The 25,520-nt window shown below is 44.5% G+C and overlaps 1 protein-coding gene across 2 annotated transcripts; it reads right to left on the bottom strand.

The window, feature by feature from the left end:
- Positions 1-114: 114 nt before the first annotated feature.
- Positions 115-22,408, bottom strand: mtmr14 (myotubularin related protein 14). 2 transcript variants are annotated; one of them, XM_030374028.1, is made up of 19 exons: positions 21,435-22,406; positions 21,165-21,313; positions 20,169-20,277; positions 18,813-18,888; positions 18,598-18,658; positions 18,349-18,471; positions 17,462-17,535; positions 16,416-16,486; positions 13,927-14,001; positions 13,354-13,420; positions 13,047-13,132; positions 12,693-12,769; positions 11,805-11,841; positions 8,804-8,874; positions 8,601-8,659; positions 8,105-8,234; positions 6,185-6,361; positions 5,238-5,447; positions 115-2,438 (listed from the first exon to the last, which is right to left on the bottom strand). In XM_030374028.1, exons 1-19 carry the CDS (start codon positions 21,567-21,569, stop codon positions 2,258-2,260), a joined length of 1,968 nt encoding a protein of 655 aa, XP_030229888.1. In that variant the 5' UTR covers positions 21,570-22,406; the 3' UTR covers positions 115-2,257. The 2 variants fall into 2 exon arrangements, with proteins under 2 accessions (XP_030229888.1, XP_030229889.1); XM_030374029.1 differs by lacking the exon at positions 5,238-5,447 and having other exon boundaries at positions 21,435-22,408.
- Positions 22,409-25,520: the final 3,112 nt, after the last annotated feature.

The following is a 25,520-nucleotide window of genomic DNA, read 5'->3' as shown; positions in this document are numbered from 1 at the left end:
TATCATATATAACTATCATACATATATTCAAGAGCCATTTTTGTGTTCACTTCTTTATTATCAATTAGCCCCTACCTCTCAGCTCACCTTTGAATGTAGCCGGAAAACACTGCGAACAATTAAGGGCAATTTAATAACAAAATGTCATTATTTAAAAATATACAAAGCGAAAAGGTCTCAACAACGACAACATGACAATGAGTACAGCGTTTAAAAATAAAATCTCAAAGACAACAAATCATTAAAGAAAAACATAGAATAATCTTAAAACCGGTGGAAAAACGAAGGAAACTCTAAAGGCCTCGACAACCAAGTTGATGATCAAGAATAAAGGTTTTGTAGAACCAACGGGAGGATTACAGCCTGCTGGTACCTGGTCCAGACACTAAACCAGTTTGTAGAACCAACAGGAGAATCAGCCGGCTTGTTCCAGACATCCCAACAGAGCAGATATACCTAGTGCAGACATCTATCAGACATAGACAGGGACATCCATCCATTCTTTTGAAACTGAGCTTTTCTATGATATACTTCATACAAAAGAGAATTTTGTCCAAAAGACATATAGACAAAGAAATGCCTTTTGTATAAAACGGTGTTGCCAGATGATAAGCATATCCGCGTGTGTGAGCTTTCATATTTAAGAGTTTTGAAGTATTAAAGAAGTGTAACGTCCCCAAGTTAAATAACCGATCCATCAACACTTTAAATACAATTATTTCAGAACTTTTCTCTGTGATTTTACTTATTAGAGAATGCATGATAAAAGGGGCCTTAATGCATGATATATTTAAAGCAAACATTCAACCCTACCACACATACATTGAAAAACAACTTAAAAAGGGAAATCTAAGAGTTGACGGGTTCATTCCCCATTCCAAACTGAAGACGTGAAAGTGGCGTTAGAAGCGGTGGTTGTTCAAGTCCTTGTGTTGTGCTGAAGCCAGATCAAAAACCTCAGCTAGTTTAAAACCCACAAGGGGGGATGCATTGTGTTCTTCCTGAATCCCTCTTCCCCCGTTAATGATCTGCTACCCAATTATTGAGACGATGAGCCAACATAACGACCTGTGGCCCCGTCAGTGACAGGATGATTATACCCAACGCCAATGGAGGACTCTTGTTGAAGGAAGGTGTAATACGTCTGTCCTCAGCCTCACAGTAGAGCTGCTGAGAAGAAAGGCACCAAGATCCTGAGGTGGAGCGATGTTAGCAAACGCATATTGATAATGAACCGATATAGTGATGACCTCCTCTGAGAAAGTAATGCTAGAATATCATGTCATCATCTAACAGCTCTCTCACGCACACACACACACACACACACACACACAAACACACACACACACACACACACACACACACACACACACCAGAGGAGCAGCCCCGCCCATGTGTGTGTAAATGATCAAAACAGAAAGTGAGCCTGGCTCCAGACCGAGGGGCCACCTGACAGCGCTCCCACAGACCACCACACGCTGTGAGACCCCTGGCTACCATGGGAACACAGTTTGGCCGTTGAAATCTTGACGTTTAATGAGGTAATCAGGGAGGGGCTCCCTGAACGAGGTGAAACCAGGTGATGCTGTCAATGACAGGATCACAACAGCAGAATTGATCTCCTCTTGATTGGACTCACGACAACAGACGTCCACCACCAAGCCTGCTCGTACTGAACCGAACCGTCCACTAAAGCCGTTATGAAACAGTTACCTTTTCTTATTCATTCTTTTCTTCAACGAGTGGCGTGTCCGTGTGAACACATGAAGAGCAATTGATCTCGGCGGATCGATCAGATGGACCGTCCAGATCAGTGGAGAAGAACAGCAGCACCACGAGCGACGGACGTGAGACTCGCATGAGAGGAGGATGAGAGGAGGAAGAAGGGCCTGCAGAGAGGAGGCTGTCTCGTGAAGGGGGCCACGTTCACGTCCCCTACGTGGTGACACCGTGGAGCCCCGAGGCGATACAGAGCTGCCCTGAACACACTGAACTGAAGACCCACAGGGGTACGTTTCAATGTGCAGGAGACAAATACATAAAAAAACTCAAAATATAAGAAAGAGCCTTTTAAATGTAATTAAAAGGATGAACAAAAAATTAATCAGAATAAAAAAATAAACATTTCAGCCCCAGAATCGAATAAATCTTTTTTGGCACTTTAATGCGAAATGTCCGGAGCAGTTAGGGCGTATCAGCTGAGCGTCAGGGGGCAACGGACGGACCGGGGAGCTGGGAGCAGCAGGAGGGGACTCAGTCACACGATGTTGTTGGTTCCCCGGAGGCCCACGCCGCGGGCAAACTGCTCCAGGAGCCCAGAGATGGCTCCGGAGGGACTGGGGGCCGACGACTTGAGGCCCACGGTGGAGCTGTAGGCGGCCAGGAAGAGCTCCCGCACCGCCTCCAGACGGGCCTGACGCTCCGACAGGAAGCCACACCTGGGGAGGGAGGGTGGGGGAGGAAGTGGCGGGGAGGGAGGGAGTAAGGCAGGGGGAGGGAGGGGAGGAGGAGATAGAGGGAGTGAGAGGGAGGGAGGAGGGAAGGGAGGGAGGGGGAGAGTGAGGGAGGGAGAAGAGGGTTTGACAAAAAGGAAGGCATATCGTATTAAAACTACAAATGTTCATCTATTCCTAAAGGTGTGTGTGATACAGAAACTACCATTGAGTCTGCTACAAGCCCAGTTTTAGTTAGTCTAATGCTTGCAGATCATTCCACTGCAACGGCCTCCGTAGGACAATTCCATTTGGGAGCTTTCTCCAGCTGATTTCTGACCAACCAGGGCCTCTCTGCTCTAATTGGGTCAGGGAAGCCATTTGCCTGTCAATCACATGCGTCCACACTAGGGATGCAAACAATTAATCGATTATCGATTAATTGTCGATAAGAGATTACTCGATTAAAATAAATTACTTGCAATTAATCACGTTTTTAACCCGTAATTCCCCACCCGTCCACGTGAGGGCGCGCTTGACGCCAGACGTACTTGACGCACACGCGGGAACACAAGCGGGAACACAAGCGAAGCAGGACAAGACAAACGAAAAGCGGGACCTGAATCCGAATACTCATACTTGACTACTATATAGTATGCATTTTGTAGTACGCCAAAAATATAGCGCGTCCGAATGCTCAGTACGCATTGTGTAGTACGGAAGACGTTTCCGAATGCGTACTACCGCCAAAGTAAACCACGGAGTTCACTACACTATCCCGCAATGCAACCGGAGTCTGGTAACGAACGAAGAAGAGATGGCTGACCCGACACCACCAGAAAGACGTTGTAGAAAGCGGTGAAAAAAAGAGACATTAAAAAGAGTAAAATAGTAAAGTAAGTAATTAAGTAAAAAGAGACATTTTTAATTTAATAGCAACGATGACAAGACGGAAAACAGGTAACTTATCAAGGTAATTTTGCCGGCATCTGAGGGGAGATACGTCATCTCCAAACATCCGGTGGAGTTTCGGCGATGTTCGGAAGTGTTCGGAGGCATAGCTGTAGACCGTACTACACTGTCAAGTGTAGTACCGTCAAGTAGTAGACACTGAACAGAAATAGTATGCACTAAGTATTCGGATTCAGCGATGAAGAGGGCAAAACGGAGTGCAGTATGGAGCCACTTTAAGTTAGTTAATGACTACAAAGACGCCAAATGCACAATATGTGGAAGTATTTTAAAGTACAACAACTAAACGACTTTGTTGAATTACCACCTAAATATGTCACATTCAGAAGGAAATTCAGCTTCTCAGAAGAATTGCTGCTTATCAATTAATCGATCATCGATCGATAAGATGAAACAACTATCGATTAATGAATTACTCGATAATTTGCATGCCTAGTCCACACAGCATTGTCATAGCTGTGTCAGAGGTGTTGAGAAGGGCAATCAATTTGACTTTAGAGAAGACCAGCCCCCCTTGCTGCCCCAGGGAGGGAGGGGCTAAAGTCCACCAACTACATCACCCAATGACCATGAACCAGACCCCACCGCCAGCATGAAGCACTAGCTCCTCCCCCTCCATGACAAGGCAGCGAGCGAGTGAGTGAGCGACTTACTGACTGACTGAGTATCCATGGCGAGATCCCATCATCCATTTTTCGGAACAGAATAAGAAGACTAAAAAGAACCCCTTGCTCAGTTGCTTGGATACCGGTATATGAAGAAAACACACAGCGTATGATCCTGATACACAGCGTTTGCCATGACACGGAACATGAGCGTTCTCCAGAAACAGCTTTGGAACGGCCTGCGCCACCTGCTCACCACCCAGCTGACACACAGACAGCAAAGAATCCTGCTGCTCACCGCTGAGCCTAGGGGATGAACCCATGTGGTGAGCGTTTCCCCTGGGAACAACCTTTAAGAACGTAGGCCCCACCTGCCTGGAACTAATCCACCAATAGGTTCCTGATCAGACCCTCAGAGCCGCTAGCGGCCCCTACTGGCTGCATAGATCATTAAGCCGTCCTGTTGCGCTCCTGATGGCGAAAGAGGCTGTTCAACATGACTGGAGGGCTATGTAACAGTTCAAAGAAGCCCTCATGTGGAAACCCTCTATAGATTTGATGCGTCATTACAAAAGGTCAATTGTAGAGGATTTACTTAAATTTCCCCCTTTTTAGGCGGAGAGTAAAGGCTACATTTTCAAACCTCAGTAACGTTGACCATTTCCCTTTAATTGAATGCTGCATGATGATCAATCATTCAGCCAAATTAAATGGCCAAATGTGAAGGGGACGTTCCATAGCTCCCAGTGGAGGTTCGAAACACACCACTGAGGCTGGCCTGAGCTCCACACGAAGCTTGTCCTCTCGATGCCAGACCTAAACTCCACACCTCATGGCAGCACCAGGTCTGGAGGGGAAGTGTGATGTGCACGGTGGCTTCATGAACACAGGCTTGAGCCTCACCATATCTTCACACATCCAGAACAAGGTCCATGACACAGGGGCCACACCAAGGTCCATGACACAGGGGCCACACCAAGGTCCATGACACAGGGGCCACACCAAGGTCCGTGACACAGGGGCCACACCAAGGTCCCTGACACAGGGGCACACCAAGGTCCCTGACACAGGGGCACACCAAGGTCCCTGACACAGGGGCCACACCAAGGTCCGTGACACAGGGGCCACACCAAGGTCCCTGACACAGGGGCCACACACCCACAGCTTCTGTTGATGGCATGTGATGAGCAGCGCAGCCAGTGTTCAGCTACAACAGGGGCCCACTCACATGCGCCCGCTGGGGCCCTCGTCCTGGAAGCTGAAGGGGAGGGGTGGGTCGTAGGCGGCGGAGGCCACGGCGCAGGAAGAGGTGGAGGAGGCGGAGGCCGGAGGCATGAAGTGGCCGTGGTCATGGATGCTGCCGCAGCCCGACACGATCTGCCAGCTGCCGTAGTCGGTGGAGAGGGAGGAGCCGGAGCGGGGGTACTCCGCCGCTAACCTGGCCACACAAAACCATCTTTACTAGTCATCCTGCCGCTAACCTGGCCACACTAAACCATCTTTACTAGTCAACCTGCTGCTAACCTGGCCACACAAAACCACCTTTTACTAGTCATCCTACCTTCTGCTAACCATGCCACTCAAAACCTTCTTTACTAGTCATCCTACCTTCTGCTAACCTGGACACACTAAACCAACCATTACTAGTCATCTTGCCTTCTGTAGCCTACTCACAGACCAGGCTGTTTAGAGCCTGGTCTGGTTAGAGCCTGGTCTGGTTAGAGCCTGGTCTGGTTAGAGACCGGTCTGGTTAGAGACCGGTCTGGTTAGAGACCCTCAGGGAGGACTGAGCCAGCTTCAGGCCTCATGGAACTGAGCTCAAAGCAGCAGAGCCTGAGGGAGCTTGACCCCCTGGTGGACTGGAGGTCAAAGGTCAACCGTGTTTCATATGTGGTCTCATTTGTAAAATAAATGTTGAATGTCAACGAGACCAGCCTGGTTAAATAAAGGTTAGGATTCTCAAGAGCCTTGACCCCAGCGTTCTCTGGCCCGTGGCCCTCTCGGAGCTCAGCGAGCTCTTTGATCTGGGACCTCTGCTGTAACTGTGGCCACTACTATCACAGGGATCTCTTTCAGTCTGTTGTGGGGTTTGTGCGTTTGTGTCCTTGCGGCTGACGGTTAGAGCACGTGCTTTGACTGAACACAGGTAAAACAGACCACAGCTCCAGGGTTTACCTTCTGCCAGGGACGGCCAACGGGCTGCTCCCTGCACGCGTGATGCCCTGCTCCGATTGGTTGGAGGAGGAGGAGCTGGAAGACCGGGCCTCGCCCAGCGGGTGGTACAGGTGGTCCTCCAGGTGGGGGGGCTTACTCCACACCATTGTCTGGGGCGATGAGGTGGGGCCCTTCTTCCTGGGAGGGTGGCAGCATGTGGGGGACATATGTTATGTAACGCTGACACCTAGATAGTAACTCACCTAGATAGTAACACCTGAGGGGCCCTCACCTAGATAGTAACACCTGAGGGGCCCTCACCAAGATAATAACACCTGAGGGGCCCTCACCTAGATAGTAACACCTGAGGGGCCCTCACCAAGATAATAACACCTGAGGGGCCCTCACCTAGATAGTAACACCTGAGGGGCCCTCACCTAGATAGTAACTGAGGGGCCCTCACCTAGATAATAACACCGGGGCCCCTCCGGTGTTAGGGTAGTTCATTGTTTGCGTTTAAGATACTGTGATTTCTTACCGACGATCCATGGCTGCCTTTGTGAATGCCGGCACACATCAAATGATCGATTTTTATTTCATACCACCCACAGATAATTCGACCATGAGTTATTCACATCCCTAATAACAACACTTGATGGAAAGCACCATAGATAGTAGGTGTATTCGTACTGAACCGAATCGGTACGGACGTCACCGTTCGGTGCATGGATTTACACAGAGAATACACAGTATAAATTAAATTAAACTGGCGTGCGAATTAATTAATGTAATGCAGAACTAATGTTAGAAAAGCGAGTTCTTTAGGGACAACTAATGGCGCGTTTCCACCGGAGGGTGCGGGTCGGTTCAGTTCGCTAAGGTGCGGCACGTATCGCAACCACAAAAGTTTGCCTTCCTTCTTGGACGTCCTACATTTTTGATCTTTGTCCATTGTGTGAACGTTCATCTTTTCTCTTGGAAATATTAGCAGGCTACATTGTGTCCGGCTGTTATGAGGTCACAATGCTAACATAGCTGCCACGGCTATCGCCATCCGGTTTAAACCCCCCCCCCCTACCATAAGGTCACTGTCGGCGGTGGAAACGCGAGCCGTATCTGAGCTGAGACGAACTGCACCTTCACTACCCCACCAAGCCGCACCGAACTGACCCGCACCCTCCAGTGGAAATGCGCCAAAATTCTGTTTACTTTGCACTTTCAGAAATAAGACATGCTGCGTTTTCAGTCTGGAGATGATGTGGGGCCTACTTATTGTTTACTTTTTACATTTTAGATTACACACAGTTGCAACAGGCTGTTGCAGCTAGCTCAGGGGAGAGACTGTATGACACTAGGCGGTACAACCTGAGACATGCACAATAAAAAAGAACCGCCTTCTGCATTTTAGTTTTTTCTTTTCCCTCCATTGTACCGAACTCGAAACGAACCGTGATGTCTGAACCGAGGTATGAACCAAACCGTGACTTCAGTGTACCGTTATACCCCTTATAGATAGTAACACCTGATGGACAGCACCCTAGATAGTAACACCTGGTGGACGAAACCCTAGATAATAACACCTGGTGGACGAAACCCTAGATAATAACACCTGATGGACAGCACCCTAGATTATTACACCAGATGGACAGCACCCTAGATAATAACACCTGATGGACAGCACCCTAGATTATAACACCTGATGGACAGCCCCCTAGATTATAACACCTGATGGACAGCCCCCTAGATTATAACGCCTGATGGACGGCAACACAAAGGGTCGGTCTAGATTGAACAATGGTCAGGGAAACGTGGTGTGTTTTCCACTGTGTGTGTGTGTGTGTGTGTGTGTGTGTGTGTGTGTGTGTGTGTGTGTGTGTGTGTGTGTGTGTGTGTGTGTGTGTGTGTGTGTGTGTGTGTGTGTGTGTGTGTGTGTGTGGCTACCTGGGATGCAGCTCGGCCACGTCGGTGGTAAGGCTGGAGGCTCCGCCCCCGGCCACGCCCCCTCCTGTCTCCTCGGTGATGAGGGAGAAGTCGCTGCTCAGGCTGGTCACGCTGCCGCGGTCCCTGGACTCTGTGCACCATCACAACACACAGCATCAGGACCCCCCTACTTAATCTCACACCTTCTAGATCCATCTTATCCTCCCCCCTGCTAAATAAACTGCTCCACACTGCTGCTAACACATGCATCAGTGCACAGGCAACAATTAAAAGACAGAGCATGTGTCAAATTACAGATAAACAAAGTGGCAATTCAGCAATGTTTTCTTGAGCAAGAGCATTTTGTCTAAGAACACTAAAGGTTTGCAGACAACCTGTGTTTTATTTAGTTTCTGGATTTAACCACTTCATCAGGGCACTCTATCAATGATGCTCTGAGGAGGCCCCGAGAGCCATTCATCTACCCCCCCCACCCCCAGCTGAGGGACCCACTTACTTAACTGGCAGAGGTCATCTACAGTGAAATCATTGTCTTTGAAGTGGGAGTTCTTCCTTCTACGGACACACACACACACACACACACACACGCACACACAATGATGAAAAAACACCAGAAAGAAGCCTGGTTCTCCATGAAATAGCAGATTGATCAGACTTGTGTGAAGGAGATGGAGGGCAGCCGGAAAAGGGCGGACCTACCTGGGCTTCCTAATGGCAGAGAACTTCTCTGAGACAATGTGCTTCAAAAAATTGAAGCAAAAGAAGAAGATCTAAAGTGGGAAAGACAAACAGGAGAGAAGCAGGGATGGTTAAAAACAAGACAATGTGTCCTGTTGACAGCCCACACCATAACGCTTCAATAAGATGAGACCTCAGACATCCAGCATGAAGCAATACCAAATATTATCAATCCTCCATTCTGATTGGTCAATAATGGCGATTGACCAATCAGAATGGAGTGGGGATAATATATATTATGATATATTATTAAATATTATTTCACATATATAACATTCAGCAGCCTGTTATTTGGGTTTAGCAGACAGCTGCTATGAATAACAGATTGTCGCTATTGATACTTGTTACTCGCAATTGACAATCTAACAGACATTTTTTGAGTGGAAGCAATGAAATCCTTTTTAAAATCAATGAAATCTTTTTGTTTGTTCTACATTGTGAGAAGAATTGACCACTTAGTCTCTATGTAATAAGGGCCAACAGGGCCGCTCTGCTGGTTGTTGGGTCCGGCCCCGTCTTCTTTATCCCCCATGATGAGCGGTTCGCTGCTATAAAGGATGGGGGTCCACATCCAGGCTCATGGATTGACCATCGATCCTCCCTATCCCTATCTCAGTAATCCCTATCCCAGAGCTCGGGGCAAATGTTGCCTGAATCATTGCATGGCAGGGCAGATCCTCAGTAGAATCACAAGCGTTTCCACACCCGGGATCGGCCTTTAGTCGGTTCAGCGGAGAAGTCGCTATGTTGTTTCATCTTTCATTTGGTTCAAACAGGACTTTGTCGAGCGAACCGAACAACCTAGAAACACTTCTCTGTTGAACCCATCGCTGGTATAGTTTACCCAAGACCCCTTCAAACTCCAACAGACCTCATCCGGACATTAATAAAAGAGCATTGTGGCATGAGGGGGCGTGGCTCAGAGCTGGCTGCAGACAGTGGGCGGGGCCGATGCTCAGTGGGGGGTGAGCTTAATGAGGCGACTATAAATACTCATGTGTTGCACTCTCGCCCACAGTGACCTCGGCTATGGGGGTCTATGCTATAGACCCTAGAGTAGCTGTGGTATAAAGGCTAAGATGAATTTCATATTATAGATATGTACAATCCATAAGTTAGTTCTCTGGCTCATAGGACTAGAATGCCTCCTAGAATCATTGCTTGTTGGCCGGAAACGGAAAGGGGGGCTGTTTACGTTTGGTTGTAGTCTTTTCGCTCGGTTCTCCAACTCAACAGTAGGGCTAGAACCGAGCGAAAAGACTACAACCAAACGTGAACCCCCCCCCTTTCCGTTTCCGGCCAACGAGCAATGAGTCTTCCAACAGAAATCAATGGGATTTACAAAATGCGCTAAATGTGCAATAAAACACGATATAAACTGTAGTTCGCTACGATACTTGATTAACCACTCTATTTCATCCAAGACAAACTACAAAGGGGCCTCAATGTTCAAAATACTGGAAAAAAATAATAGCTTACATCAACATATTGAAAAAAAGAAAAATGAACTAGTTTGGAACTGTGAACTTAGTTCAAAATTTTGAATTATGAACGTTTAACTCAATTAGTTCATTTTAAAATTTGTGAACTGAACTTGGAACTAGTTCACGTAGAAAATCAACTTTCCCAACACTGTATAGGAGTATATTACCATAGCAGTCTGTTACCATTAGTAAAGCTTTTTGATGTAGGAGGAATATATTACTGTAGCAGTCTGTTACCATTAGTCCATCTTTTTGATATAGGAGTATATTACTTTAGCAGTCTGTTACCATTAGTCCATCTTTTTGATATAGAAGGAGTATATTACTGTAGCAGTCTGTTACCATTAGTGCATCTTTTAAATATAGGAGTATATTACTGTATTAGTCTGTTACCATTAGTCCATCTTTTAGGTATAGGAGTATATTACTGTATTAGTCTGTTACCATTAGTCCATCTTTTTGATATAGGAGGAGTTTATTACTGTAGCAGTCTGTTACCATTAGTCCATCTTTTTGATATAGGAGTATATTACTGTATTAGTCTGTTACCATTAGTCCATCTTTTAGATATATGAGTATATTACTGTAGCAGTCTGTTAACATTAGTCCATCTTTTATATATATGAGTATATTACTGTAGCAGTCAGTTACCATTAGTTCATCTTTTAGATATAGGAGTATATTACTGTAGCAGTCTGTTACCATTAGTCCATCTTTTAGATATAGGAGTATATTACTGTAGCAGTCTGTTACCATTAGTCCATCTTTTAGATATAGGAGTATATTACTGTAGCAGTCTGTTACCATTAGTCCATCTTTTAGATATAGGAGTATATTACTGTAGCAGTCTGTTACCATTAGTCAATCGTTTAGATATAGAAGGAGTATATTACTGTAGCAGTCTGTTACCATTAGTGCATCTTTTAAATATAGGAGTATATTACTGTATTAGTCTGTTACCATTAGTCCATCTTTTAGATATATGAGTATATTAGTGTAGCAGTCTGTTAACATTAGTCCATCTTTTATATATATGAGTATATTACTGTAGCAGTCAGTTACCATTAGTTCATCTTTTAGATATAGGAGTATATTACTGTAGCAGTCAGTTACCATTAGTCCATCGTTTAGATATAGAAGCAAATTACTGTAGCAGTCTGTTACCATTAGTCCATCTTTTTGATATAGGAGTATATTACTGTAGCAGTCCGTTACCATTAGTCCATCTTTTAGATATAGGAGTATATTACTGTAGCAGTCTGTTACCATTCGTCCATCTTTTAGATAAAGGAGTATATTACTGTAGCAGTCTGTTACCATTAGTCCATCTTTTAGATAAAGGAGTATATTACTGTAGCAGTCTGTTACCATTAGTCCATCTTTTAGATATAGGAGTATATTACTGTAGCAGTCTGTTACCATTAGCACAGCTTTTAGATATAGGAGGAGGAATGGTTGGAGGTTCAGAGGGCACTCACCTCCTCCCCTTTGGAGAGTCGATCAGGCAGCATGTGGCTGCAGAGGAAGCAGAGCAGGAGGGATGAGAACCAGGAAGAGGCAACACATACCAATAGTCATCAGGCAAAACAATTAGACAACAACCCACGGTGCAATACAACATACTATTCAAGCAATAAAATCATTTTAAATCCATAAAATCTTTACATAAATCATAATTTTGTGTAAAATGGTTGATTGTTTTGCAAGTAGCGTATAATCAGCAGGTTCGTGAGCAGCAAGCCGATATGAACCTTGAAATAAATCCTTAATAAATGTTTTATTCTGTGATAGTGACCAGAACATTGTACATTATCCCTTCCAGACTTATTGTTTATGAATATTGATGTCCTCCTTGTTCATATTTATTTAATTACAATTGCTGGGGGAGACAGGGAGAGAAAGAGCGAGACAGAGCGCTAGAGAGAGCGAGAACAAGAAAGAGGGAGAGGGAGCGAAAGAGAGCGAGAGAGCAAGATGTAGGTTACATTTTTAGCTACTCTTTTTCTGATGAACTGAAGCTGGCAAGCGCTTGAACTGAAACACCTAGTTAAGAGGAGCTACACATTCATCACCGACGGAGAGACAGAAAGAGATGAGAGACGAACAGGACGATTTATAGATGGGCAAAAACTCTCTCTCTCTGCTCTGCTCTATTACTTATCCCACAGACCAACACAATGTCTTGTTTTTTAAATAATGTATGATGACTATATGCTCTGTAAGGTGACCTTGGGTGTCTTGAAAGGCGCCTCTAAATTAAATGTATTATTATTATTATTAACATTGGCTGGTTCATCAGGCCTTGTGCAGCTCTGCGAGTGGAGCACCATGCAGAGCTGTCTGTCTGTCTGTGTGTGCGTGCGTACCCGAAGAGGAACCAGTCATAGGCGATGGTCAGGTACAGGATTTCCGCTGGCTGAAGGCTGGCATGAACAGCACCATCCTGGGGTGAAGGAAGGCAAAATAACGTGTATATGAAATATTTCATTCCTTTAAACGTGTCCGGCGTCACACGCATCCACAAAGCAACCTGCTTTGGTAAAGCAGAATTGACACCGTGTTTATAAAGTTGAGGCTTGAGGTAGCATGTGGCCTGCGTGTGTTTATGAAAGAGCAGATGAAGGCTAGCCGTGAGAGGATGCTGCATGCTACAACACCAGGAGGGAGACCAGCAGGTAGGGGGAGGACAGGGAGGCTGGTGGGTGATGTGAGACACTTACCGCCCACAGGGAGAGCCTGAGCAGGGAGACAAACAGAGGCGTGCGGTCCCAGCCTGATATGCAATGCACTAGGAGACCACTCTCATCTGCAGGGACAGAGATACAAGAGACATCCCAGCCCAACGGCTTCTTAACAACATCAAGAACCAGTAGCCTCTGAAACACTAAATGTGTTCACATGCACCAGCCTCTTGTATACTCACACTTCTGTAACAGGTAAATGCTCATTTGGATGTGTTAAAAAGCCTTTGGCCAGATGAGACGGCGCTGAAAGGTTTAAACTAGATTAAATGAAGGTAGTACATACCATCACTGTTGATGATGTGGAGCAGCAGCTTCAGGTAGTTCTGGGTCTGCACTACCAGGTCCCACGACTAGGGGGGTGTGAGAGAGTGAGTGAGGGATAGGGTAGTCAGGGTCCACAAGCATATATAACAAGGAGAGCAGATCAAGGTTGATACTGATAATATATCTATCATATATAACAAGGAGAGCAGATCAGGGTTGATACTGATAATAGATCTATCATATATAACAAGGAGAGCATATCAGGGTTGATACTGATAATAGATCTATTAATCTTTTCATTTCTAGCATCTTAAAAAACAATAAAAATAAAACAAAAGAATAAGCAGGCTTCTTCTAGAATCATGGAGTGATATTTTTATTTTAGATTTCTGAGGTAAATGATATATATATATATTTAAAGATATCTATACACATAGATATCTATCAATATATAGAGAGAAATATCTATATACTGTATATATAGGGTTAGTTGTGTGTGTGTGTGTGTGTGTGTGTGTGTCTGGTGTGTGTGTGTGTGTGTGTGTGTGTGTGTGTGTGTGTGTGTGTGTGTGTGTGTGTGTGTGTGTGTCACCTGGTATTCGGTCCAGTCAATGTTCAAGTTGGGAGTAAAGCATGTGGGGATCGTCAAAGGAGCGTCCACATAGTCCTGATGGGAAAGAGTCAGGGTTAGTCTAGCACAAGTTAAGTGTTAGGGTTAGCCTGGCACCAGTGAAGAGTTAGGGTTAGCCAAACACCAGTGAAGAGTTAGGGTTAGCCAAACACCAGTGAAGAGTTAGGGTTAGCCAAACACCAGTGAAGAGTTAGGGTTAGCCAAACACCAGTGAAGGGTTAGGGTTAGCCAAACACCAGTGAAGGGTTAGGGTTAGCCAAACACCAGTGAAGAGTTAGGGTTAGCCAAACACCAGTGAAGAGTTAGGGTTAGCCAAACACCAGTGAAGAGTTAGGGTTAGCCAAACACCAGTGAAGAGTTAGGGTTAGCCAAACACCAGTGAAGAGTTAGGGTTAGCCAAACACCAGTGAAGGGGTAGGTTAGGGTAAGCTTGACACCAGTGAAGAGTCTGATATAGTGCTGAGTAAGGGTTAGCCTAACTAAGTGTGGGTGTCTGTGACAGATATATATGTATGGGATAATGTGTAGAACGTCTGACATTATCGGGAAAAATAAGCCCGAACCGGACACTGAAGTGAAGCGTCGGTGTGTTGCTTCGCCCTTGTCTTGCTTCGCACACACAGACAGCCCTTGCTTCGCCCTGCCCACTATACATTATCCCACTTACTAAATGGCTACTTGCCAAATTGAAAAAATAACTTATATTTTTACTACTTTTATTTGTTACCAGAATTCGTAGTGTTGATCAGCAGAGAATTAGTCCGCCAAAGATGTTGACGTTGCTTAGCAACCGAGTACACTGGGGTTGATAAGTTACCAGACTACTTGAAAGATTACCAAAAATCCACTTTCCTTGACAGCGGTCAATTATACTTAGCAATGGTGAATAAGGTGTGTGCTGCATGCAGCGCTCAACTATTGTTCTTCATTCTTTCTTCCATTATCCTTTATTATTCTCTACAAACTTAGGGACCCATCTCCTTCCTCAATTTTTCACCTAGACTAACTATATTTTATATTTTGTAAGACATTCATTTAAATTTTTTTTTTTTTTTTACAATGGAAGTCAATTCTCTGACACTTTTACATTTCTGCATTTTTAGCAATGCTTTGCGCTTTTCATTCAGCTGTCAATTTATTTGTTTCCAACCATTAACATTATTTTTAAATGGTTTGCATGGTTACATTGTTTACTCCATTTAGACTTTTGAGCTCTGTTCAAATCCCTTCACTTGATTGAAGACATTTAACGCTTCTTTATGTCTTAATCTATGTGGCTTTATTAGAAAAAGTACTCACTATGTACTACAGGTAATGTATTTTCTAGTTATAAAATATAATTCACCGCCGGAAGTTGTGAAGGGCCCATGCAAGTGAACGGAGCATTCCACGCTATTGAGAAAAGCTGTGTAATATATATATATATATTAGAGCTGTCAGGCGATTAAAATATTTAATCGTGATTAATCGCATTAATGTCATAGTTAACTCTAATTAATCGCGATTAATCGCAAATTATTTTTCTATGCTAAATATCCCTTGATTTTTTTGTCCCATAATTCTTCTCATTTTAATTCTCTTATCAACATGGTGAACTGCATCGGCTTGCCTTGTACAAATGATTTTTTATTGATAACAACATTGGCATATACACTGATCAAAACAGGACGATACAAAAAAAGAGCCTATAGTGCAATTAAACGACTGCTTTGAACAAATGTCATTTGAACATAGCAGTCAGGCTACTGCTTCTTTGTTTTGAGCCAAAGAAAAAAAAAAAAAAAAAAAGTTTTTTTTTTTTAATATAAAATAATTGCGTTAATCGCGCGATAAAAATTTTAACGCCGTTAAATTTGGTTTGCGTTAACGCCGTTAATAACGCGTTTAACTGACAGCTCTAATATATATATATATATATATATATATATATATATATATATATATATATGTATATATTAGAGCTGTCAAGCGATTAAAATATTTAATCGTGATTAATCGCATTAATGTCATAGTTAACTTTTATTAATCGCGATTAATCACAAATTATTTTTCTATACTAAATATCCCTTGATTTTTTTGTCCCATAATTCTTCTCATTTTAATTCTCTTATCAACATGGTGAAGTGCATCGGCTTGCCTTGTGCAAATGATTTTTACACTTTTATACACTGATCAAAACAGGACGATACAAAAAAAGAGCCTACAGTGCAATTAAACGACTGCTTTGAACAAATGTCATTTGAACATAGCAGTCAGGCTACTGCTTCTTTGTTTTGAGCCAAAGAAAAAAAAAAATATATATATATATATTTTTTTTTTATAAAATAATTGCGTTAATCGCACGATAAAAAAATTAACGCCGTTAAATTTGGTTTGCGTTAACGCCGTTAATAACGCGTTTAACTGACAGCTCTAGTATATATATATATATATTGTATGCGTGTGTGTACCTGATTCCAATTGAAAACCAGTCCATCGGCCATGTAGTCTCTGTCTTTGTAGTCCTTAAAGAACTCACACCCTGAAACACACAGATCAAGTTATAAAGTGTCATAAAATTATAAAATAAAATAAAAAACTAAATAGATGGCACATGAAAAACATGAAGCGTAGATCTGATTCGTCAGACCCAAAGGAATACCCATTATCGAATCATATATGATCCGACGATTCATCCATTAAAAGGTCCCATGGCATGCTACTTTATGGATGCTTTAATATAGGTATTAGTGGGCCCCTAAAAAAGTAGTTGAAGATGTTCCCGAAATTCAGCCGAGGAGCCGAATTACAGCCACTACGAGCCAGTCGCACATTGAGCTTTCCCCAAACGTGCCGTTTCGGTGTCTGTAGCTTTAATGCAAATTAGGAGGAGAGAGGCGGGTCAAGGAAGAGGGTGGGGGTGTGGCCCTGAGCAGCTTGGGGCCACGGTACCATGCGCTCTGTTTACAGTGGATATATCGCAATGGCGAGGCGCAGTCTTTGGCCGTGTTCTGTAAATATTCTACAACACTCCGGGTGCTCTGGCGGGAGTCCTGGAGCTCTATATCTAAATGATAACATATTATACATAGATATATATATCATATTATGTATATTATCACTGCCAAAAGCTTTGTGCAACTCGCCATTGCGATACATCCACCGCTCATGGCTCTTAAAGGGGATGGGAGCTGGCACTCTCATTGGTTTATGAGATACGGGTAATTAGGCTACTTCAGACCAAACATTTTTTGTGGTGGAGTGGGTGGAAGCGTTTAATTATGGGATTCGTGGGAAGGGTGATTTTCACGGGTATTGCTTGAGGTTGTGAGAATTAATGCAATCAGCATGCTTGAGGGAAAGATGGTTGGTGACTTTATGTTTCAGTACTGCGGTGATGGGATAGATACAAAATACTGGAGGAGTTTTCCCGGGATTGGTTGATATTACATGATTTGACACAGAATCCTGGGGACCCTGATAAATGCATGAATGGACGAATTAATTAATGAATCACCTGGGTAAGGCACAGAGAGCAGGGTAAAGTCTGCATAGCGTTGGGCCTTGTCCACCTTTTCAGAGGAAGTTACACTAGGAAGAGAGAGAGAGAGAGAGAGAGAGAGAGAGAGAGAGAGAGAGAGAGAGAGAGAGAGAGAGAGAGAGAGAGAGAGAGAGAGAGAGAGAGAGAGAGAGAGAGAGAGAGAGAGAGAGAGAGAGAGAGAGAGAGAGAGAGAGAGAGAGAGAGAGAGAGAGAGAGAGAGAGAGAGAGAGAAAGAGAGAGAGAACAAACAAAAACATTGAACCGGTCAAATCCAGCCTTCTTCTAATCATCACATGACATATGGCAACTTCAAACTTTGGGCCGTGACAGCCCAGTTAAACCCTCTCCCAAGATTCATTAACAGGAGTCTAAAGGTTACACACACACACACACACACACACACACACACAGGAACCTCACAACAGCATTAATTAATGATCTTATGAGTAGTACAGCTACATATTCTATTGTTTAGCTTTAGCATATCGTCAAAACGATTGTATTATTTCTGTAATGTTATGGCCTATTCTATCTATCCAGTGGGAGCCATCCAAACCATATTCCCCTTTGAATCTAATTAAAATAGTCTAATGTTGAGCGGCCGGGTCATATAATGACATTGTGTATATATACATTTCAAGGAATATTCTCAGCTCTTCATCAATAGCTTCTGTAATAGCACTCCTTTGTATTAAGGCCGTAGCGATGACCTGCATGAAGCTAACAAGGGCCATGATGCTGCACAAGGGTCGCTTCTGTGTGTGTGTGTGTGTGTGTGTGTGTGTGTGTGTGTGTGTGTGTGTGTGTGTGTGTGTGTGTGTGTGTGTGTGTGTGTGTGTGTGTGTGTGTGTGTGTGCGCTCACTTGAGGCCGAACTTGACCTTCTTGTTCTCCACCATGAGGTCACAGATGTAGCGCACAGACAGGTAGCGCAGCAGCTTGATGTCGTGGCCGCGCACCTTGTCGAAGAGCTGTGATTCACTGTTCCTGTTGGGAGCAAGACATCGAGCCAATCAGTGGTGTTTATATTCATACCAAGAAAACTAATGCTTGAACGACACAAGCAGAAGTATTGATGTCCACATCGGCCAGAGTCGTCGTTGATGCAGTTACCTGGCAGCACTGTCCTCTTCCAAGACCTCGTCCTGTTCAGTCCACGTGTCGTCACTGCCCCCTGCAGGAGATGAACGAGAACAGCATCATCAGCCGGTTGCAAAAAAACGTTAGGGGCGTACATTCATATAGGGAGCCAAACTGGTCCTTCAGCCTCAGGGGAAGAGACCCTGAGGTGATGGGAGACCTTCCCTGGAGGAGTAGCTTTGTGGTACCTGAGAAAATGTAGTTGTAGCCGGTGCGTCCGTAAAGCTCCCCCCAGCCCGCCAGCGTGGAGGACCGACAGATGTGCTGGTGGAAGAATAGACACATTAGTGGTTCGTAATCTGAGAATACACCTGCCTTTAAACACAGGTTTTGTAGGCTGTTATAGAGTGTATACATTTGCAGGCACTTTTTTTTTCTTTTATATAACATGAACAAAGTAAACAAATACAAAAGGATAAATACAGTATCGTTGCAAGCAACCATGACAGTGTCCCACTGTATGACCGACAGTATGACCGACAGACGTATGACCGACAGTATGACAGAGTATGACTGTAGAGCAACAGTATGACCGTATGACCGAGAGTATGACCGACAGTATGACCGACATTATCATTGTATGAGCGACAATATGAGCGTCAGTATGAACGACAGAATGACCGTATGACCGACATTATGACCGTAGACTGCCACGGGCAGATTAGAGTATATTTTGAGAAATAGAGGTCTTCTGTATGTGGAGGTATGGTAATATGGCATTGGTATGCCTAAAAAACTGGTTTACCAAAAGATAAAATATCAAAACAATTACCAACCATGTTTCTAAAGCATACTGTGACAAAATCCACTGTCAAGCGGAAGTTTGCGAAATTACATGTGCATCGCTTTAATGCCCAGCCTGCTTTGGAGAGATGCCTCGAATCAGAAATGCAACTTCAAAAAGATTCATCAAATTCTCATTTCAGATATAGACTTGAAATTTGGCATGGGTATACTATGGAATCTGAGCTGAGCATATGTGTTTTACACGCAATGTTACAGCTGTTTAAACATCGGAGATATTCAACTATTTCACTCTAATATGTATATCTCTGCCATCTTGTCTATGAATATTACTGCTATCAATTTGACACAGTATAGTCCCACAGTCCCCTAGTACATCTGTGCTGACTTTGGAGCCTTTACCACTTCCGGCAACAAATCTTTTGTGTGAGGGTGTTGGTCAAGTTGGAGCCATTGCCTCAAGTTATAATGATCTTCCAATATGGGTCATGCATAGTGCACTTTCTTAGTGGAAATGGCAGCCTGTTGAGTATGTTGCACTTCAAAGGCTTGTTATAGCGCCACTTATAGTAAATTTTGGCCCACCCTTTTTATCCCTACCTCATTTTATCCATACCCCTGAATACAAGGAACATCACTATCTTAGGGACACAAAAGAGCATAGAGGATAAATCTTCAGGCAGGGGCTGAATGTTTTTTTCTATTCAAAACAATATCCAACTCATCGACTGGGTTTGCACTCCACCATGGAGTGTGTGTGGTGTGTTTAGCGGGGGTAGGGTTCAGAGGGGGCTCCACACCTTGCCGTTGAAGAGGATGACCGGGCAGACGAACCTTCCTCTGCAGCGCGCCAGCTTGCTCCTGTTCACCAGGTCCTGAAGCTTACTGATCTGTACCGAGCTCTGAAACCTACACACACACACACACACACACACACACACACACACACACACACACACACACACACACACACACAGGTTGTAAAGATATGATCCAGTGTAGACCAGGGCAGTGTGGTTCCACTCCATGATAACTCTTTGAAAATCAGTAATGAAGGCTAAACTATTGATGAGAATATGTTCTTTTTATGGTAACTTCCACAAGTTTCCATGATATCTACTACACTACCCTGCAACAGAAAATGTCAGTCACCATGGCAACAGTAACTTGCGACTTGGGAACTCGCCACAAAGCCAAACAGATATTTACAGTGAAACAGTTTGCTAACAATTTGGCAAAATAACTGCACTCCCAAAGCTGCAACTCTAACTGAATAAAAACCCTCGTCTGAGATAGCTGCACGTGGTAACAGCGCTAAAGCAAAAACAATCAATGACCCTGGACCCTGGATATTCAGGTCCACAGTGAGGCAACATTACGCATGCTCTGCTATAGCACAAAGGTAAACAAACAGATGAGATTACATTACTTATACATAATACTTCCATTGGTTGGTTATGTACTTAATTCTGTTCATGTTTGTTAACTTTGTGCCGGGATACCTAAAAAGAGCTATTCAATATCAACTAGGAGTTATATATACTATTTCAAGCCTTAAGTGGAAACTTTACAGAGGTCCAAGGCAGCTGTGTCATCTTCACTTCCCTTTTCTAGCATAAGATCCAGGTGACATGTCTGCTACTGATATAAAAATGAACTAAGCAGTAATTGCTATGTTTACGACTAAGCTTACGACACAGAGTTTCTGACATGATTCTGAACACCATTAAAAAACAGGTTTGACCTTCAGGTGAATAACAAAAAGCTTGTTGTGATGTGTGTTTGCTGTCTCTTACCGGTCTCTCTGAGAATCCATGCATTCATACTCCAGGTAGACTATCTGGCGGGGGTAGTGGCCGCAGACCTCTCCATTGGTGTTATGGATGACACTGTACTTGTAGTCTCTTCCAAAGAGCTCCAAGCATCGCTTCTCCACTGCGTCCACCTGATGACACATCAGAGTAACATTAGATCCATCATGAGGGCAAACTAAACGTTGTCTGCGATATTAGCTGAGTAAGTAAAGCAAATCAAACAAGCTACAAACGTGGCCGAAAAAATCTCACCCGAGGACTGACTTCTTTTGCTCTGTACTGTATCTTAGAAAACAAATCGATCAAATCCACGATCTCCTCGCCCTTCTTGATCGAGAGCACAGGAGACGTGAAGCTCCCGGACGAGGAGGGTGACCCGGCCATCATTCTGCCGCGACCCCCCGTGGGCTCCAGGCGGACTGTCCCTCCTTCAAAAACCGCAGCACCGTGTACTCTGGGGCGGGAGGACCGGCCAGGCCATCCCTTCCCCGCCAGCTTCTTCCTGACTGCCCGCTTCAGGGGGGCGGGCTTTCCTCCCGAGTTCAGACCCCCTTTACACGCACCCCGTTAGCCAGCCTGTGAACCAGCAACCCCTGCCGAGTGTCAACACTGTGTGGCTAGCTGTTAGACTGGTTTGTTGCTTGTCTGTGTTAGTCTCGGTAGGATATATATCTTGTTAGCGTCAATCTAAACCCACCGCGGAACCACCCGTCCTGTCCCACATCCCAGCTCCTCAGCCCCTGTTCCCACCGCCTCAGCTCCTTAGCCCCTGGTCCTGGTTCCTCAGCACCGTAGCCCCTGGTCCTGGTTCCTCAGCCTCAGCTCCTTAGCCTCCGGTCCTGATTCCTTCGCCTCAGCACCGTAGCCCCTGGTCCTGGTTCCTTAGCCCCTGGTCCTTCTGCCTCAGCTCCTTGGCCCCCGGTCCTGGTCCTGGTCCTTCTGCCTCAGCTCCTTGGCCCCCGGTCCTGGTCCTGGTCCCTCTGCCCCCTCAGGAAACCTCCAGGACTCCTGGCCTGCTCGCGCTCACTCAATGTCACGTGCTCGTGTGGCGGGAGTAGTGACACCGGAAACGACGAGCTGCTGAACGTTCTAAGACTGACCAATAACGGCAATAACGATAATAACGGATCGATGCTGATCAGAAACAACACGACGGAGAAGTGTTGCAATCGGTGCACCGTCCCGAGGTGAGCGCGATCGGTAAACAGGAAGTTGAGAGTAACACGTGACAGGCCTCGCCCCCCTCCGGAAATGACGTATTGTTATAATTTTACGTTTATAATAATAATAATAATAATAATAATAATACATTTAATTTAGAGGCGCCTTTCAAGACACCCAAGGTCACCTTACAGAGCATATAGTCATCATTCAAAACTATGTAAAACAGACTAGGAATAAAAGGAAAACAGAGGTTAAACATGAAGAATAATATTAATTAATAACACTCAAAGACGCCTAAAGTGAAGGGGGGACCTCACTAACCACCACCAATATGTAGCACCCACTTGGGTGATGCACGGCAGCCAATCGGTGCCAGAACGCTCACTACACACCAGCTTGAGGTGGAGAGTTAGGGATGAGGTGGAGAGTGAGGGAAAAGAACATTTAACACTATCGATCACATTTAAACAATATCGACCACATGTAAACACTATTGACCACATTTAAACACTATGGACCACATGTAAACCCTATTGACCACATGTAAACACTATCGCCCACATTTAAACACTATCACCCACATTTAAACACTATGGACCACACGTAAACCCTATCGACCACATTTAAACACTATCTCCCACATTTAAACACTATGGACCACATTTAAACACTATGGACCACATTTAAACCCTATCGACCACATGTAAACCCTATCGACCATATATAAACACTATCGACCACATTTAAACATGTAAACCCTATCGACCACATTTAAACCCTATCGACCACATTTAAACACTATCGACTGAATTTATGAATCAAAACACCATCACTTATGTTTATGAATAAAACAGGTCTTGTTTTAAAACTTTCGCTTTATGAATAAAACACGTCGTGTTGTTACCATGTTATGTTTTTGAATAAAAACACGTCTTGCGTTATCACTTTATGTTTATGAATAAAAACACTTATTTTGTAATAATTTTTATTGTTTATACATTTATGCGAGATAATGTTATTTTGGAGGAATTTTAGAGGCCTTTCGGTAGATTTAAGAACGCACCTAGCCTTAAAACTGATTCCATGAGAAAAGCTGCAGTGGAGGCTGACGATTATGAAATGGTCCCCAAACGGACAGGGTTTGCGATCAACCAAATAAGAAATCCTCAGGCACGTCCTACTACAACTGTCATCTGGTGGTAAGACAGGAAATACCTTAACCTGCAAATATGCCGTCCCACACTTCTGATCTCCCAGATTGTTTTTATTTAAAGAAGCGCGGTAATATTAAAGGTCCCATGATGGCATGCTACTTTAAGGATGCTTTAATATAGATATTAGTTTGCTCCAAACACAGTATTTGCAGACGTCCCCGAAATTCAGCCATGGTGCAGAATTGCAGCCACTACGAGCCAGTCGCACATTGAGCTTTGATCAAATGTGCTGTTTCAGTGTCTGTAGCTTTAATGAAATGAGGAGGAGAGAGGCGGGTCAAGGAGGAGGGTGGGGGTGTGGCCTTGAGCAGCTTGCAGCCACGGTACCATGCGCTCTCTTAACAGTGGATGTATTGCAATGGCGAGGCCCACACTGACTTTGGCCGTGTTCTGTAAATATTCTAGAACACTCTGGGTGCTCCGGCGGGAGTCCTTGAGCTCTATATCTAAATAATAGGATATTATGCATAGATATCTACATCATATAATATATATTATCACGGCAGAAAGCTGTGTGCACCTCCAGACGATATTATGAATCTCAATCGACTGCGTCAGGTTCTCCGACGTCTCTGGTTCTGCCACTTCCACATCAATCTAAAGTAGACTGAACTGCAAGATGGAGGAGAAAGGGATTGTTGCCCGCGATTGTCTCCCGCCGGAGCCCTGATGCCGAAGCGGGCCGCGTGCCTCGCGGCGGCAACGGACAGCAGGCAGCGGGGCTCCGGTGAGAGACAACCGCGGGCAACAATCCCTTTCTCCTTCATTTCGCGGTTCATGTACTCCAGGGAGTCAAAGCCAAAGTTCCTTTTCCCCCTATTCCTTCTTAACCATGGCTGAGATAACCCCCACTACGAGTCTCGTTGTGGAAATACCAGAGTTGCAGAGAACCCGACGTGTTATTCGCCATAACACCAACAGCAGAAGGGTTATCCAAATAACAAAGAAGGGTACAACACTTGCGTTACAGTGTGTATTCACACACGCACACACATGTGCCGCTCACACGACCGTAGCTCATTGGGAAAAGCAGCGAAAGGGGAGGTAGCATAGCTAGGTACTGGGGGACCATAGGCAGGCTAGGAGTACTCATATGAATGTTAGAAAACCTCATTAAGTGATGCCATGGGACATTTAAGTCCCAATGCTAGGAGCTGCTTTCAAGTAGGAAGGAGAAGGCCTGAACAAATCGGTGGCCTTGATGTCCATTGTTGGTCAGGAAAAACTCTTTCACTATGGAGGGTTCCCCGATGGAGCCTTCCATCATTCCAGCACCCGAGGGTGGTTGGCCTTGACTGATGGAACATTTCAGGTTTTTTTTGTTTGAGGGCTCTGTGTCTGTTGATGGAGCTAAGTGGTATCCTGTGGTCATGTTGCAGAACATTTGGGGGGAGCTCAGTCATTGTGTATGTTTAATCAAGAGTTACTTTCAGATCAGACTTCCATGGGGGATCATTCAGTGATACAGGGAGTAACGGACATTGGTTGTGATCAAGAGGTGCCTTCTTTACTGTCAGCTCCTTTACATCAGGTGAATTTGAAGTCCCCCCTTGTCTGCTAGGGTAGCCCTTGTGCGGCCGTTGTGTGCGGTTCCCCTGCTGCAGTGCCAGAGATGAACCAGATAGAAGCAGACTTTCAGGAGGTGCTCCCTATGTGGTAATTCTCTTTCTTTCCCGTTTCTTTCCCTTGCTGGTCTGATGATATTAGCGGTGATGTACACACTCTCAGCTAGTTAAAAAACAATAGGACGACCCTGTATTGGAGGTATCAAAGATTGGAGCTATGACCCTGGAAGAACTTGATCAGGTCCCTGAAGGTTTTAAAGTTTGTGATGAGCTGCTTTGCCGTAAGTGGAGGCGTCCTCAAGGTAGGACTGCAACTGAGGAAAAATGGTTGCCCCTCTCACTTTCCGGAAGGAAATATTGCGAGAGACCCATGAGATCCCTCTGGTGGGCATCTT

This window comes from Gadus morhua, chromosome 13 (assembly GCF_902167405.1).
Source record: "Gadus morhua chromosome 13, gadMor3.0, whole genome shotgun sequence".
NCBI classification, from domain to species: domain Eukaryota; kingdom Metazoa; phylum Chordata; class Actinopteri; order Gadiformes; family Gadidae; genus Gadus; species Gadus morhua.
The sequence above is the reverse complement of the archived record's forward strand: the minus strand, read 5'-3'. Positions and strand labels throughout refer to the sequence as shown.